Raw genomic sequence first — 15,340 nt, 5'->3', positions numbered from 1 at the left:
TAACAATTTGACTCCTTCTAAAGCCATCCAATCTCAAATATTTGAAGGGTCATGTGACATCTCTGTCTGTAGGCATCAAACATGGATTTATTAACAAGGCTCAACCTTGAATTTTTCCAAGTGGTTACAAAAAAAATCCCCTGCAGCCCAAAAAGCATTTTCCCAAAGACCACCATTAAAAAAGAGACGTCTACTGTATAAAACTGTTGACAAGTCATCTCCACCTGCAAACAAGGTCAATTATTACTCTTTGTATGATGAATTTTTTTTTAAAGTTTTACATCTGTAAAACTTTCCTAGAGCCTGGAAAAGTGATTTTAAAATCTTTAACGTCATCTCAATGTTAAGTCTGTGGGCCGAGCGGGAACTCATAAACGGGTCCAGCAGGAAAAACACTACTGCAGGTATTCATTGGGCCGCACAATGCAGAAGGTAGAAACTTTTTAAGGTTATTAGCCAGGCAAGCAATTTTTCATTTTTGAGTCTGGTATCCAGTTCCTATAATAACATCCATGGAATCAAACCTCTAAATCTGACAGTCAGTATCTTGATCTTCTTGCTGAGTCACATGGAAACAACACAGGTGGAGTAAAACTAATCACGAGAACATAAAGACTATCTCTAGAGTTCCTCTCTCTAGAGGTCTTTATTCCAGTTTGACAAAGCAAACAAATGTTATTTTGCAAAATTACATTCACAATCATCCTTTTACCTCACTCACAGTTATACCTCCACATCCCCACCTCATAACTTTATTCCTCACAACTGTTGGTTACACTGCTCCCTCATAACATATTTTAACACTCTGTAGGTGTGTACGTATTTAGTATTTGTACAATATAAGGTACATTGAATCCATTCATCCATCCACCCCCCAATTACATGCATACACATAAACACTGTACAAATGTTTCAATAGAGAGATGTTTAAAGGCTGTTTTTAAACATTTCATATCCATGAGTCAAGGAAAGACACAGCTGAGTACCGTTTGTTTGTATTTTTCAAGTTGATGTTCTGACCGCTACAAGATGATTTGTTCTAAAAGCCAAATGGAGAAGGTGTCGTGCAGATATACTGTAATACAGACAAGAACACGATAACCTGTCATGTGTTCAAAGGACCCTAGTCCAGTATTTCAGGATTTCAGAAAGGAGAAACAGATTGGGAGAGAGATGGAGAGACAGCGGAGGAGAGGAAAACATTTAAAATAAAGAGAAAGTGAAGGAGAGTCAACAACGTTGAGCAACCTATAGTTCCTAAATAAAAGACCTCCACGTCATCCCTTCTTCTCCTTGTTCTAACTTATTTCTTCTCTTAGTGCCTAAACATCTATAGTCAAGCTGAGGGTAGAAGGAGTTTGATTTCTTCAGTTGTATCCCAGTGTGGTTCAAACAGGAGTGATTGAGTCTATACAAGTGATTAGATTTACAGTACGGTACATACAGGGTGCAGCCAACATCATTAACCTCCAATACTGACGGCTCCTTCCTACGAGGCAACAAAGGCTCATTATTCCGCAGCTCCTTTGGTCTCAGTCAGTCTGTGCACCAGTAGCGGCTTGTTTGGCCCATCTATCAGTTTTTAGGAATCCAGTGTTGGGACAGGAGGACGCCACCTTTTGCTTCAGTGGCACAAATGCAGCCGCAGGAGAAAATGAGATACTGAAAAGTGCAAAGAGTCTAAAATTTTTGGTCGCTAGTTAGCTACATGTATTTAGCTACTATGTTTTGGTTCATGAAACATTTTGCGTGGCTTTGGTCCAGAGGTTGCGAGATTTGGAGAAGCCGGTGACCACAGGTTGGTTTGAGATGAAGAGAAGCTGCCCCGTGCCAGGCCGGGCCGATCCGGGCTGTTTTTCGCAGGGCCATGCTGGGTTAGGAAGAGCTCTGCGTTGGTAGAGAAAAAATAAAAAGAAACGGCTAATCCTTTGGCGTCTCCGTCTACCTCCCGAAAATGTTCTCGTACTCCAGCAGTATAAGCTCCACTATCTGGTTCTGGTAGACCATGTGGACCGCCATGTTCATGGTCTCCGTCTCAGGCCGCAGCAGCGTGGGGCCGAACACGATGGCCACGCTCTGGGTGGTCATACGGTTTTCCTCACCGTGGTCGATCACCCTGGAGGGATGGAGGAGGGTTAGATACAGTCTGACAATAAAAAATACATTGGTTCACCTTCCAGAGGCTGGTGAACTAAGAAGATTTTACTAAAAAAACAGTTTTAACAAGCAAAAAAAAAATAAATTAGTGCACCCTTCTCACAGAAACACTGAATGTCAATCTGGCCAATAATGCAGTTTTGTGTAGTCAGGTTTATAACAAAATAGAGTTCACATTTTTAAAAAGGCATGTGAGGAAACAGACAAACACATATGCACAAAAGAAGGTTACATATTGTATGTGGACTTTTTGCAGTAAAGTGTATTGAGACTTTAGTGACTATGCACAATACATACATTTATTTTGCTGGTGTTGTGGGTGACCCAGTTTACCTTTCAAAGGTGCATTTTTCCAGTGTTTTGGACCTGCAAGGCTATAACTTTTGGGCCCTAAAATTTATAGTAAAATCATTTACGTGGAAATCTCTAAATGGTCAGAATTGCTGAAAATACATTTGAATCTCTCTGATACACACTGTTCAAGTGTAGAGAATTGTGCCTTTTTATTGGGACTTCGTATTAAAACTCATGTTTGACCTCTTGTTTTGGGGGACAAATAAACATCAGTAAAAATAACAAGAAAGAAAGAAAGAAATCATGACTTCTGGATGAGCACGCAGTTGGAGTAGGCGGGAGATTCGTAGCTCTCCCATGTTTTTATAAAAAAAACTTTGTCTGCCCACAAGTTTCTTTCCTCTTTGTTAGCCAAACGACTCTTTCAAGACTTATTTAGTCACATCAGTGGAGACATGGCTCAGAGCTCACAGAGAAACACGTCAACTAAATCTGCTGCTTCCACTCAGCTAGGGGCACCTGGGCTAGCCAGAGAAGCTAACATTAGCCCTAAGAAGCTACTCAACGACCTGGAAAACTTCCAGTCAGTGACTGACTCCCTCTATCAAAGAGACAATTGTTTCACATGCCAATACAATCGAGACAATCGAGACCAGCCTGTCAACTTACAGCAACAAAGTTACCAAACTGGAGTCTGCCTATTGTGAGCTTCTCTTGAAAAACGACATGCTGACAGCCAGACTGGACGACCTGGAGAATCGCTTGTGGAAGTGGAACCTGAAAGTCACCGGGGTGCTGGAGAAGCTGCAGGTTCAGTTCATGACTTTGTTTTTCCAGGTTGTTGTTGGCCTAAAAGTGTTCCCTCATCCCCCCATCTTGGACCGAGCACACAGACTGAGGAGAGCAACGGACGCCGGCCGTAAATCCTCACCTAAACCCCAGAGCCTTCATTGGCTGCTTCCTCCGCTACCAGGATAAAGACCTGATTCTAGCGAGGTGGTGAGAGTTGCTGACTTTCCGGGGCCAGCGGATTAATATCTACCCCGACCTCAGTGCAAGTTTGGCTCAGCAGCACGCTGCATTCAATACGCTTTGCCATCCTGCCCGGCTCCGTGTGGAGTTCAACGGTGAAATGCTTTTCTTCAACGGTCCTGAAGCGGCCCAGGCGTTTTACGAACAACACATTGAGGACTGACGTGAGGTTGGCTCTGTAACAGTGTGTGTGAAACCACTCTTGGAGCAGTTGTAAGTGACACTACAAGTAAGTGTTACTGACTTGAACTCTTTCTCCATAAACAAGCTACTCCCTGTCTCGGTGATGCTCAGTCTCCCCGAACAAGCACTGAACTGATTTAACAACAAGTGTAAGCTCACGGAGCAGCTGTAATAACTGACACTACAGGTAAGCGTTACTGACTTGAACTCTCTCTCTCTATAAACAAGCTACTCTGCGTCTTGGTTATGCTCATTCTCCCCGAATGAGCACTGAACTGATGTAACAACAAATGTAAGCTAACAGAGCAGGAACACCTTTTTTCCTTTTGTTGTGGTTTTGAGCTACAATCTGAGTTAGGTTTAAAAGATATATGCGTTAGTAGTCATTTGTTTTTATTTGCCTGTGGGTTTCTTAGTTTCTGGAAAGGAATCCTAGGACTGTTCATCTGTCAGGGGGTTTGGAGGGGTTGAGGGGTTATTTAGTTTAGATCTTCCTCTTATTAAGAGTTAGTGATGGCGAGCTTCAGGCTCCTGTCAGCCGGTCGTGCTCCGTGTAAAACTGGTCTGCGGTGCACACACAGACACAGAGCAGACACTTTCAGTTTATAGTTGTAGCGTCCGTCGTCCAACTAAGTATTTACAACGCGCTTAGTATTTTACAAATTATAGTTTTTTATTTGATGAACGTGGATGCTGATACACGAAAATGAACTAAATGGGTTTTATTTCTATAAAAGAAACCCAAAACGACGGTGGGGGCAGAGGGAAAGTATTGTAATTGGTGTATACCTGAACACCGTTTAACACCAGTAACACATTTTGCTCAGCTCCCCCCTCCACACCTAATTTAAAAATTCTGTTTATCACAAATAACATTACCTCTGACCCTTTTTCAACAACCAGTTTTGCTTGCCAACGTTTACACTCCCAACTGGGACAATAAGACTTTTATTAAAAAAACAAAACAACTTTTGTCCTCCTTTCCCAGCATAGACACACACAAACTCATACTGGGTGGCGACTTCAGTACTGTTATTTATCCAGTCCTGGACAGATCCAGTCCAAATGGTCACTTCTAAAATAGCTAAATCATTGTCCTATTTTCTGAATGACAATGGGTGTATTGATCCTTGGCGGTTCTTAGATCCTTCCTCAAAATCTTTTTCTTTCTTCTCCCACATCTATTGCACCTACTCATGAATAGATTATTTCTTCATAGACAGGAACCTTCTCGACCACGTTTCATTTATTGACTACTTATCTATAGTTATCTCTGACTACACCCCTATACAAATGGATGCTGTTTTCAACTTTTATCCCAAAGACCATCCCCAATGGCAGCTTGTTCGGGAGAAGACATTCTTAAACTGTCGTACACCTCTCGAAAATTCATCTCCAACATCGATAGTAACGTTAAGTCTTTGGGAAGTGATTCTGCTTGGTCCGATGCCTTACATAGGATCAATCACACTCCTCCTGCGCATGCCTGAATCTGATCCAGCTCGAAGTGACACATAGAGCCTATCTGTGTGTGGCAGAACTCTACCATAACGTTAGTCCAATGTGTACTCGCTGCTCCGTTGGCCCTTGGGAAGACTAATTTCCCTTGGGTAAACAGTCATACCAATGTTAGCACAAAAGATTATACACAGGAGAGCTAATTAAAGAATCAACAATGTGCAGCCATTGTAGAGACCGTACACAGAGGGGTTAATCAGTAACATGATATTTTGGTTATTTGCTGTGTGATTAAATGCCAGCAGGCCCAATTTTATTTATGGATTTTGGGGAAGTTTGAGAAACCATTGTTTCCAAGCCAGGTGAAACTGTTAAAAAGCCCAATATAAGCTCCACAACAGGGGAGTTATGAACAGTATATAAAATGATGTTCTGTGATTTTGCATTAGGTTCTCATCCTGGGACTGAAGTCTCGGTTTGCTCTGTATTACACTTGATGCACAATAAACCTATTCACATTGAACTCTTCTTTGAGTCTGAATATATCTGAGTCTTTCTGAGTTTTAATGATGTTTGGGAGACCTGAAGATTTTTCACAGCACCCTGCAACTCTTTTACAGATGTTCTGGTCTTGCTCAAAGCTCAGAAAGTTTTGATCTCAGAGGGGTTAAATGTTTGAACTTAAGGTTGCCCTTTGCTAACCGTTTTCAGTGTGTCTAGAGTCCCACTTCCCTGCAGCACTGTTGTGTCTGACACGATCGCTTTCTTAATGCTCCTGGCCAGAAGAAGGATACTCTTATCCTGGAAATCTCCCACTCCACCTCTAAACTACTATCATGTTCTTTCTCCAGTTGGAGAAAATCAATTTCACTCTCAAAGGATCAACAGACTTATTCTGTAAGAGGTGACAACTGTTTTTTGACATATTTTCAGAACCAGTCTGTAAATTCAGACTTACAAGACTTACACTGCCTTATCTTTTGGGATCACATATGTATGCAATGTATAGATGTATGTAGATTTTGGCGATTCGCCAGTTTTTTGGTCATTTTTGTTTTGTTTTTTTCCTTTTGTCTTTCTTTCTTCTTTCTTTCCTTCTTTATTTATTTACCTTGGGGTTGTGGGGGTGTTATTGCTAAAATCCCTACACAGTGTGTACCTTTCCATTATTGTTTATGGTGCCCTCTTTGCTTTGCACAGACATCAATAAAACGTTAAAAAACAAAACACAAAATGATGTTTTCTTCTTACCTTCGGAGGTGTTTGAAGAGAGCCTGCATGGTGTCGTGGTTGGGCTTTGGCAGCTGTCTGACCAGCTCTTTGATGGCCTGAACTCGCTGCTTATAGTCTGGATTCTCTGCAGAACAGAAAACAAAAACAGGAAAAGTCAGAGACTTGGCAGCTTGCTAAAAGCAACAGCAGTCTTCTGTTGGTTTACTGATGCAATGTTTGGGAAAGCATACTTTGATGCTAATGTTTGTGAGATTGCAGAGCATTTGCAATCAACTCTCCCTGATCCAGATATACTTATTCACCAGGTAGAAGATTTTTTTAAGCAGGATCTGGACACCTCAGAGGTCCATGAAGGGGGTTTCATAGGTTCCCCAAGCAAAGTAATTTAACTAGAGGACAAAAATTCAAATCTTCTTGTATTTAGCTTAAAATTCTTCATCCTTAATTCTCTGAAAAATCTTCTGGAGTTCCTGGGTTAAAGTGATAGTGATACAGACATTAACAACAATTCATTATGTGAGTAAATGCATCAACAAAAGACTTTCTTGTCCAATCTGCAGATAATTATGTGACGTGTGTAGAGCTGCAACAATTATTTAGACATAAAATGAATCGCCAAGTATTTAGATAACTGATTAATCTCTTAGTCACTTTTTAAGACAAAAAAATTGCTGATTCATTTGGATAATGGGCGTCACCTTGGCCTTTGGGAAACTGTGATATGTTTAGTCCATCAATCAAGAAAATAATCACCAATTAATGGATAATGAAAATAATCTTATCTAACTGTGTGTGTGTATTAGTTACGCACTGATGCCGCTGACAAAGTCGTGGAAGAGAGCGTAGGTGAAGAGAGGCTCCGGCAGCTCTCTGAAGTACATCTTTAAAGCTCCAGTGGTCACATGGATGTCCTCCCACTTCCCGTCTGCCAGGTTCACCTTCTCATCTGGACACACACAGAATACTCTAAACCCTTATAACAACTTACATGACCGCAAGAAACTCCCGAAACATTAAAGTCAGAATACTTTTAAATAGCTTTTCAGTCTTTTCTTTCAAAAATAATGAGGAGAAGCTTTTACAGAGGACAGAAACGTACCATGATTGACAGCAAAACGTAGTTTTTGTATGACAGCAAGGTTTCCACTAACTCTGTACAGCCCGTCCACACACAGACCTGCAGGGGATCATGGGAGGAAAGCATTGATCATTTCAGTAAGAGCTGAATCCTCCAAAACAACAACATACAGTAAAAGTAAACAACTTTACAGTGACTGACAACTTATCTGAAATTACCTGTGTTATCAGGTGCTGTAAACCACGTCCCTCCTTTACTATATGCAGGTTATAAGAAACTAGAAAATAGTTTTCTCTTAATTCGAGTCTGGTAAAGTGACTGAGATCAGAACCCACCGTTGTTCTCCACATGGTCGATGCATGTCTTGACAAAGATGGGCACTGTGCTGTTCTCCCTGTGACACAGACTGGAGAGACTGCAGCCAAACACCTGATCTGAGGTCACATAGAAAACAAAAACACAGTCACGAAGCAGTCCAAAGTCCTCCATTTATTTATTAGAGATAGAAGAAAGGAAAAGTTTCTTTCTGCGGGTTCTTTAAAATGTCATTTAGGCTAAAAGCTTAAAGAAACAAATTATTATTATAGAATTACAAACTTTTACTTGTCATGCTTCCTGTTGGCAAACTGGCCTGTTGCGGGAATAATATACAAGTTTAAAGCAAATAGATTTATATCAAGCTGTAAATTTAATTTATTCATAAAGTCAAAGTGTTGCTTTCTGTTGTTAAAAATAGCAGAAAAACCACCAGCTTATACCACAAATATATCTGAACCTAACCTGTGTCTTAAATACTTTCTCCTATATTTCTGTAAAGTAATCTGTTAGTAAAACTCTGTTATTTCTAGATTATTCAACTAAAAACTCAAAATTTTTTCATTAATATTCCAGGAATCTCAAGAAAACCGTAGACACAGAGCATACTGTATATACTGAAATGTGAGCAGAGGTGATGTTTTTCTCTGGTACCTTTGATGTATCCCTTGTCTCTGACGGCCTGCAGGGTCGGACGGCGGGTGAGGAACTTCTTCAGCTTGTGTCTGGTCTTCTTGTTGTCGGAGGCGTCCATGCTGGTCGAGGTCTTCATGGCTGGAAAGGAGAGATGGGAAAAGACAGTGTTGTCCACCACTCGTCTCAGCACGCTGATCGGCATGACGGCAACGGGATGCGTTTGGGGACTTAAGCTGATAAGCAGTTGTTTTTATAGTAGAAGTATCACACGTGACGCTGTCGAGGAACTGATTATTTATGATCAGTTCACCCAAACTTGTATGTAGTACTTTACTCGCTAAATACCTCAAACATGATATGTGTTTATTTGATATGTTTGAACATCTGTTTAACAGCATTAAACATCACACAGACCTCTGCCTTTCTTGGAGTCTCTGTGTTCTTTCTCTTTGTCATGTTTCTCCACACCAGGTGACTCAGGCATGTCTTCTTCTATGGCCTCATCAGACTCCCACGCCTACGACACACACACACACACACACACACACACACACACACACACACACACACACACACACACACACACACACACACACACACACACACACAAGGACATAAGATACAACTGGTTGTAAATACCTTCACATGCACCTTTGGACTTTCAGTGCAGAAAAATAAATAACAACATAATAAACACGTGAAGACAAATAAAGTGAAGCTAAACTGATGACAGTGATATTCAACTTTTACTTTACTTAACTTTTCAATAATGTAGGATAATAAACCCAGGAATATAAGAGGAAAAGTTTAATTCTTTCAAAAACATTATGACGTCTTTTGGCCTCACACACACTCACACATGGACCCGATGACCTAAAGTCATATGGACGTCAAGAAAACATTTGACAGGACTAAACACCACCAGTCACAGAGAGAAAATGAACAGTTTTAGAAACGAATGACTTTGTTTTTCTTGAGAGACAAACAGACTGCCACAACGTGGAGGGGCCTCCCTCCTTTCTGCGGCTCGTTCTCATCTCTTAAGTCGTAAATTTTGGGAAAAGCTGCATTCCTTTCAGTCACTCTCCTCCTCTCTTATTTTTTATATACAATCAGTGTCTGAACTGGTCAAAAATGCCACTAAAATGGTTAACTTTTCATGTGTTTAGAACAATTTAATTAGTTTATTATGGGAATAATAAACCCTTTATGGGAAGTCACACCTGTTATTGTATTTGATTTATTTGATATAAATGGATTATATATAAGTGTATCATTTGATTGCTAGGATAATGCTTTCTTAATAGATTTAATTACAGATTAGATATTTAAGCTTTATTGATTTTATCCTGTATTTTATGTGGTTAATCAATATTACAATTTCTAAGTGTTCTCACTGTTTCATGATGATGATGACATTGACGACAGATTGAGTGAGTATTCAATTTGCAAGCAGGTAATTTTCAGATATCCAATAGGAATAAAATTATTCCCTTCAAAGTTCATTTCATTTTCAAGGAAACTTTAGCACTTTTAGCTTTTTCACAAATGTTTTAGTTTTACTTTCAGTGTTTTTAGTAGGGCTGGATAAATAACAGATGACAAAGTCCAAATTTCCTTTTTCCATTACCCTGCAAATATCACATATTTTTAGTGTTTTTTGTGATCCTGATGTTGTCGAGGATGAAATTCATTTTGTATTTCATTGTCCTTTGTAAAGTGACTTATGTTTAGTGTCTTGTAAGCTCTGTGTTTTTCACACTTCTGTTTGTTTTCTAAGTTTGCCTGCAGTGCTGAAAATGAGCAGCTGGTGTTCAGGTGGAGATGCTGCTGAGTTCAAGGACATCTGTCCTAAAATATGTAATTTAATCAATTAACATTAAAAATTAAAATGCCCGCAGTATAAAAGGTAACTGACAATCCACTCTCTTCTCAAATATCTGGCTCGACCCCAAACTCTCCTCCCTATTGACTAGTGACTGGGAATCTTCCTTTAAGCCGCACAACAAGTCTTCTCATTGCAGACATCCATATTTTCTGATCTGATCTTAAATCCGAAGCTGTTGGTCCTCACATGGGTGCTGATGGTGTCCTGCAGCGTTCGGTACCAGTCGTTGATGAGGCTGTCGTTTTCCGACTGGATCAGCAGCTCTGTGCCCTGCCGAGTCTTTAGCTGCGACCGGATTAGAGACACAATATAATCAATTCCAATCATCAGCTCATCAAAAAAAGACCTAATGTGTCAATATTGTGGTATTAAGCCATCAGTGTCATGAGACGAGTGTGTGTATGTGAACGCAGCACTCATTAACTAAATGTGATTGAGTTCTGGTTCACTGTGCATTGTCCATATCAGTTAGTTTATCAACTAAAAAAATAGTGTTTGTTTGGTGTGTTAACAGTTGGAATGAAAAGTCATTTTCACATATTTATTGCCAAATTTTGTGTTTGAAGGCAGAAACATTTTTCATTTTCCTGTTTAGACATGAGGACCAGTGAGTTACTGTAATGAAACTACACTTGAAGGATGCTCTCCTTTGTATTTGAGACATTGCAGTGCTTTCTTTTATTATACAAATGGCATAAATGTAGATTCGAAACAAACAGAAGATCGAGGTAGGACGAATAAACTCTCCCTCACCTCTATAACATGCTTCTTGCTGGATTTGTCCTTGGAAGCCCATTCCACCGAGCCGCCCCTCACATCCACAGTGAACTCTGGTTTGGACTGACTGCCTCCAAACTGGACAGAGAGAGAGAGAGAGAGACAGACAGAGAATCAAAGGAAAGCAGATTAACATACAGAGGAGCTATTCAAATCATTTACATGTGTTCAGCCTCAAATGTTCAACAAAACAATTTGTGAAAGTCAGAAACATTATTCTACTTTGATAACGGTGCACATGTAGGCACACACATTCCTAGATGTTTTAAAACTTATCTAACTAACTAACTACAGTAAGCATGGGTTGGTCATCTGTCATTTGTTGCTGCAGAATGAGGCATGTTAAATGTAGGATTCCTACAACATCACCATTGCCTTTACTTTAACAGCTCAATACAAAATTAGTTATATGATTTGGCTGGTGATTTTATTTCTTTCGTCAACAAATCTCATGTGCAGAACCAAACCAACAATGAACTCATCCTACTTACAAGTATTGTGTGTGTGTCCAAAGCCTGATATATCTTATTCCTTACTGTGCTGTAGACCTCTGAGAAGTCAGGTGGTTGTGATATGCAGCACAACAAGCTATTGAAACTCTGTAAACAGAACCATGTTCCTGCACATGCTCAGTGTCTGCCTTACACAGAACTACTCTCTGGAGACTGAAAACATGATCGCTGTTATTAGTCTTTGGAGCCGTTTCTAAACATACTAACATGCTCAAACTCTTTGTGTACAAAGAACATGTCACCCAGTCAACAGTGTGGCTCACTGTTATAATAATTTATAATTTATAATAACAGTGGCGCTCTACAGCACAGAGGAATGAGATATATCAGGCTTTGGATACACACACAATACCTTTCAGTAGATCAATTAATTGTTGATTTGTCTTTGCACATTTGTTGAAAATAAGGAAAATATAGAAAAAATTGAGCCGTATCTACAGCCAGCCATGTCCTTTAACACACTAAGACTGGATGCAACGTTAAAAATATTCTGTATATTTTACTTTGTAGAATAATAACTGAAGTTCCACTTAAGCATGAGAGCTGTTTGAGTTTTACATAATCATCCTACTTCAGACCACACACATGCAAACTTGAATGCAATCCTGCTTGTGTCATGCTCTGTCCATGTGATGGCCAATCAGAAAGCACAACACCCACGAAAGATCTGATGTATCCTGATCAATGCCTCAACTTTATGATTTCTCCATTTCCACAATGTGTTTAATGTACTCCAACTTATCTCTCCTGGTAAATCATCAGCTAAATGCCTCTAAAGCAAAATAAAGATGCCTGTTCCGAAATTTTTAATGATTTTGCAAAGAACTGCACCATTGTCCCTAATCGTTGCCTCATGCCAGTGACTGATAACACACAGAGGGGGTTGGGATCAGAGCATGACAGACAGGAGGGAGGTGGCATGCAGAGGAGGAGGAGGAGGAGGAGGAGGAGGAGAGGGGAGCACACATAAGGAAGGAGGAAGCACATACAGAGGAGGCTCGGCTGGGCCCAGAGCAGCCATAGGAGACAGCGGGACGTTTCTTAGCTGTTGGCCTCCAGTTACTCAACAGTGACAGGAGCAATTCAGAGAAGGAGCCACTGTGGTAGTATGGCTGCATGGAGGGATGGACGGGGATGGGGATGAAGAAAAAGGAGGGTGTGTGGGTGAAGCCGAGGGTGAAGAGATGGAGGTATTAAGAGAAAAATGGAAAGAGAAGGAAAAAGGAAACATCGAGAAGAGAGAAAATTCAACCCCAACTCCCTAAAGCCCATAATCTAAAGTTTTAGGCACAGGCAACACAAAGTGAGCATACAAACTAAAGAATGAAAACGACACAGGTGTACATGTCTTTATGGAAGTAATTTAAACTGACACTGCTGAGATAATAAGACTTTTAAGCTGTTTTAAGATAATCTAAGAGATTTCGGTGGATTAAAGAAGTCACTGGAGAAAGCTTTATAATGCAAGAGAGCAGCACAACAATGCAGAGATGACATTCATCCATCTATGTTAATAAAATACTATTTCTACTGCATGCGCATTTGTCTAGACAAGATCTTATTGTCCTCTTTTAACAATCAAAGGTCTCTGTCACTCACCCAGCTGGTCCCGCCTCCCTGGCCTTTGGCAAACAGCAAGTTGGATCCTTGCAGAACTGTCCAGGAGGAAGTCCAGTTCTTCCTGCAACACATATTCCACAAATACTGTGAGTAAATCTGTATAAACCTTCTAATTTATTTACTCAGTAGTAAGGTCGGGTATCAAACTCCAATTTCTTTTTGGGTAAAGACCACATTGTGTCTGTGGCACCAGGTTTAAAAAAAACTGTGTCGAGAATCGGCATCAAATGCTTGGTTACACAGAACAACTCTCTAGAGAGTGAAAACATGATTTTTGTTATTAGGGTTAAAGCTGTTTCTAAACAAGCTAACGTGACCAAAAGTCTTCGTGGCCGAGGAACATGTCACCCCGTGCAGCAGTGTGACGTGTCTCTAATAGTTTCTGGATGACAGAGGTCTACTGCACAATAAGGAATAAGATATATCAGACTTTGGATACACACACAGTACTGTCACCAGGGAATACTGTACTATAAGTAAGCAGGATGAGTTCATTGTTGGTTTGACTCTGCACATGAGATTTGTTGACAATAAGAAAATGATCGCCAGCCATATCCTTCAATGTTTAGATATGATGCTTCTCTTGTTACAACTTTTTGAGTATAACTGGTAGGAAAATGGGGAAACATAAACAGAACCAAACAAATACATCTAGCTTAAAGCAAAACTAACTCAACATAACACTGTCAAATGTCAACATTGGTCTAATTTCAGCTATAGATACTGTTCAACTCACCGAACTTTCTTGCCGTTCTCTGTTATCTTTGTCACATTCAGAACGCCGCACTTTTCAGACGGCTGCGGAGAAAAACAAGTATTACCGGGGAGGCGAGTTATAGGCATCAATCCCACAAACCATGATTGACAACCACAGCAGGATCACTGGAGAAGAAGCTGCTATCAAAAATTAATATTGGTAAACATTATGCATGTATCCTGCGACAGAAAGCAGCTCCATTTAAAAAACACACCACCACCAGACGATTCCCCGCCACCGACACAATCACCACTTTCAGCTCGAGGGGAAAAAAAAAAAGAGTCCTATTATTATTATTCCCATTCAGGAAAGCGGCTAAACACAAATATGTGCATGGACAGACAAAGGACAAAGGACAAATAAATTAGAAAATGTAAAAGTAGACCAGGGGATTCTGGGTTGAGCTACTTTTACAGATTTTAGCCAGTGATCTTTCATATTTTTTTGTGACACACAGGGACATTTTTAGGGCAACACAGATGATCAATTCACCCAGAAACAAAGCCAACAATTTATCTAAATGTTCCTCGGCAAGAAAAGACTCCTCGTTGATTTAACAAGGCCAAGCGATACATCAGGTATCGGAAGCCATAAGCACTGAATATTAACAGGGTTTCTACACAGACTCAAGATTCCTTTCAGATAAAATAAATTTCCTGTAACAAATACAGAATATGCGAGATTGAAATTTGTTTTTTGTTGAATATACAGAAACATATATTTCCTGTGTAGGAACCCTGCAATACACTGCAATATGTGTCACTGCCTTCAATTGGGGCAGAGCCTGGTGGGCGGTGGTGGCGTTGGTGGTGGGGGGAGTACTAACAGAGGTGGGGGGCTTGGGAGATGAAGGGCAGGAGTCAGAGTCAGGAGAAGGGGGCTTGGGGCCCAACGGTGCATCCTAGTGAGGAGAAAAGGATGAAAAACACACTGTCACATCAGTGAACAACAGGAAGGTTAATGAGAAGATTGTGCAAGGTTAAGAAGACACGGTCAGCTGAAAGAGTGTGATGGCAATTAGCGGTGAGATCATAACGCTTTAAAGTGTATCGAGTGCCCCTGTGATGTCCAGGAGGCACAAATGGATTATTAACGAGATGTGGAAGCAGGTGTTTCTCAGAAGGCTGCTACTGAAAACTGCGTCATCTTTAGGTAATTAGTATTTTCAAAGTAAATCGATCAGTGTTGTCATTGTGGCAAACTCTTCAATATACAAGTTCATCATGTTCATGATTGAATGTCAAATGAGCAGGTTAATCAATTCAGTGAATCAGGTGAGAAAAACGGCTGTATTTGTTGATGAAGATAGGGATTTACTCATTATTCCTGTTGTGTGATTTGTTCATTCATTCATTCCAGGTGATTGTCTGTTTGGATTCAGGGCTCTGATTGGTCTGTGG

General features: G+C 40.3%; 1 protein-coding gene across 5 annotated transcripts in view; it reads right to left on the bottom strand.

The window, feature by feature from the left end:
* Positions 1-609: 609 nt before the first annotated feature.
* LOC121908136 (rho GTPase-activating protein 12-like) overlaps positions 610-15,340 on the bottom strand; it is a 69,174-nt gene continuing 54,443 nt past the window's right edge. For 4 of the 5 annotated variants that reach the window (XM_042427871.1, XM_042427869.1, XM_042427873.1 and 1 more), the window contains 12 exons: positions 14,767-14,841; positions 13,920-13,981; positions 13,163-13,244; positions 11,028-11,129; positions 10,461-10,559; positions 8,801-8,903; positions 8,405-8,524; positions 7,771-7,869; positions 7,457-7,534; positions 7,169-7,303; positions 6,376-6,481; positions 610-2,116 (listed from right to left, as the gene is read on the bottom strand). In XM_042427871.1, coding sequence (XP_042283805.1) covers positions 1,942-2,116; positions 6,376-6,481; positions 7,169-7,303; positions 7,457-7,534; positions 7,771-7,869; positions 8,405-8,524; positions 8,801-8,903; positions 10,461-10,559; positions 11,028-11,129; positions 13,163-13,244; positions 13,920-13,981; positions 14,767-14,841 — 1,236 coding nt within the window. In that variant the 3' untranslated portion in view covers positions 610-1,941. The remainder of the gene's footprint in view (positions 2,117-6,375; positions 6,482-7,168; positions 7,304-7,456; positions 7,535-7,770; positions 7,870-8,404; positions 8,525-8,800; positions 8,904-10,460; positions 10,560-11,027; positions 11,130-13,162; positions 13,245-13,919; positions 13,982-14,766; positions 14,842-15,340) is intronic. The other variant, XM_042427872.1, reaches the window with a different exon arrangement.

The sequence above is a fragment of the Thunnus maccoyii genome, chromosome 12 (assembly GCF_910596095.1).
Source record: "Thunnus maccoyii chromosome 12, fThuMac1.1, whole genome shotgun sequence".
In the NCBI taxonomy this organism is placed as follows: domain Eukaryota; kingdom Metazoa; phylum Chordata; class Actinopteri; order Scombriformes; family Scombridae; genus Thunnus; species Thunnus maccoyii.
The sequence above is the reverse complement of the archived record's forward strand: the minus strand, read 5'-3'. Positions and strand labels throughout refer to the sequence as shown.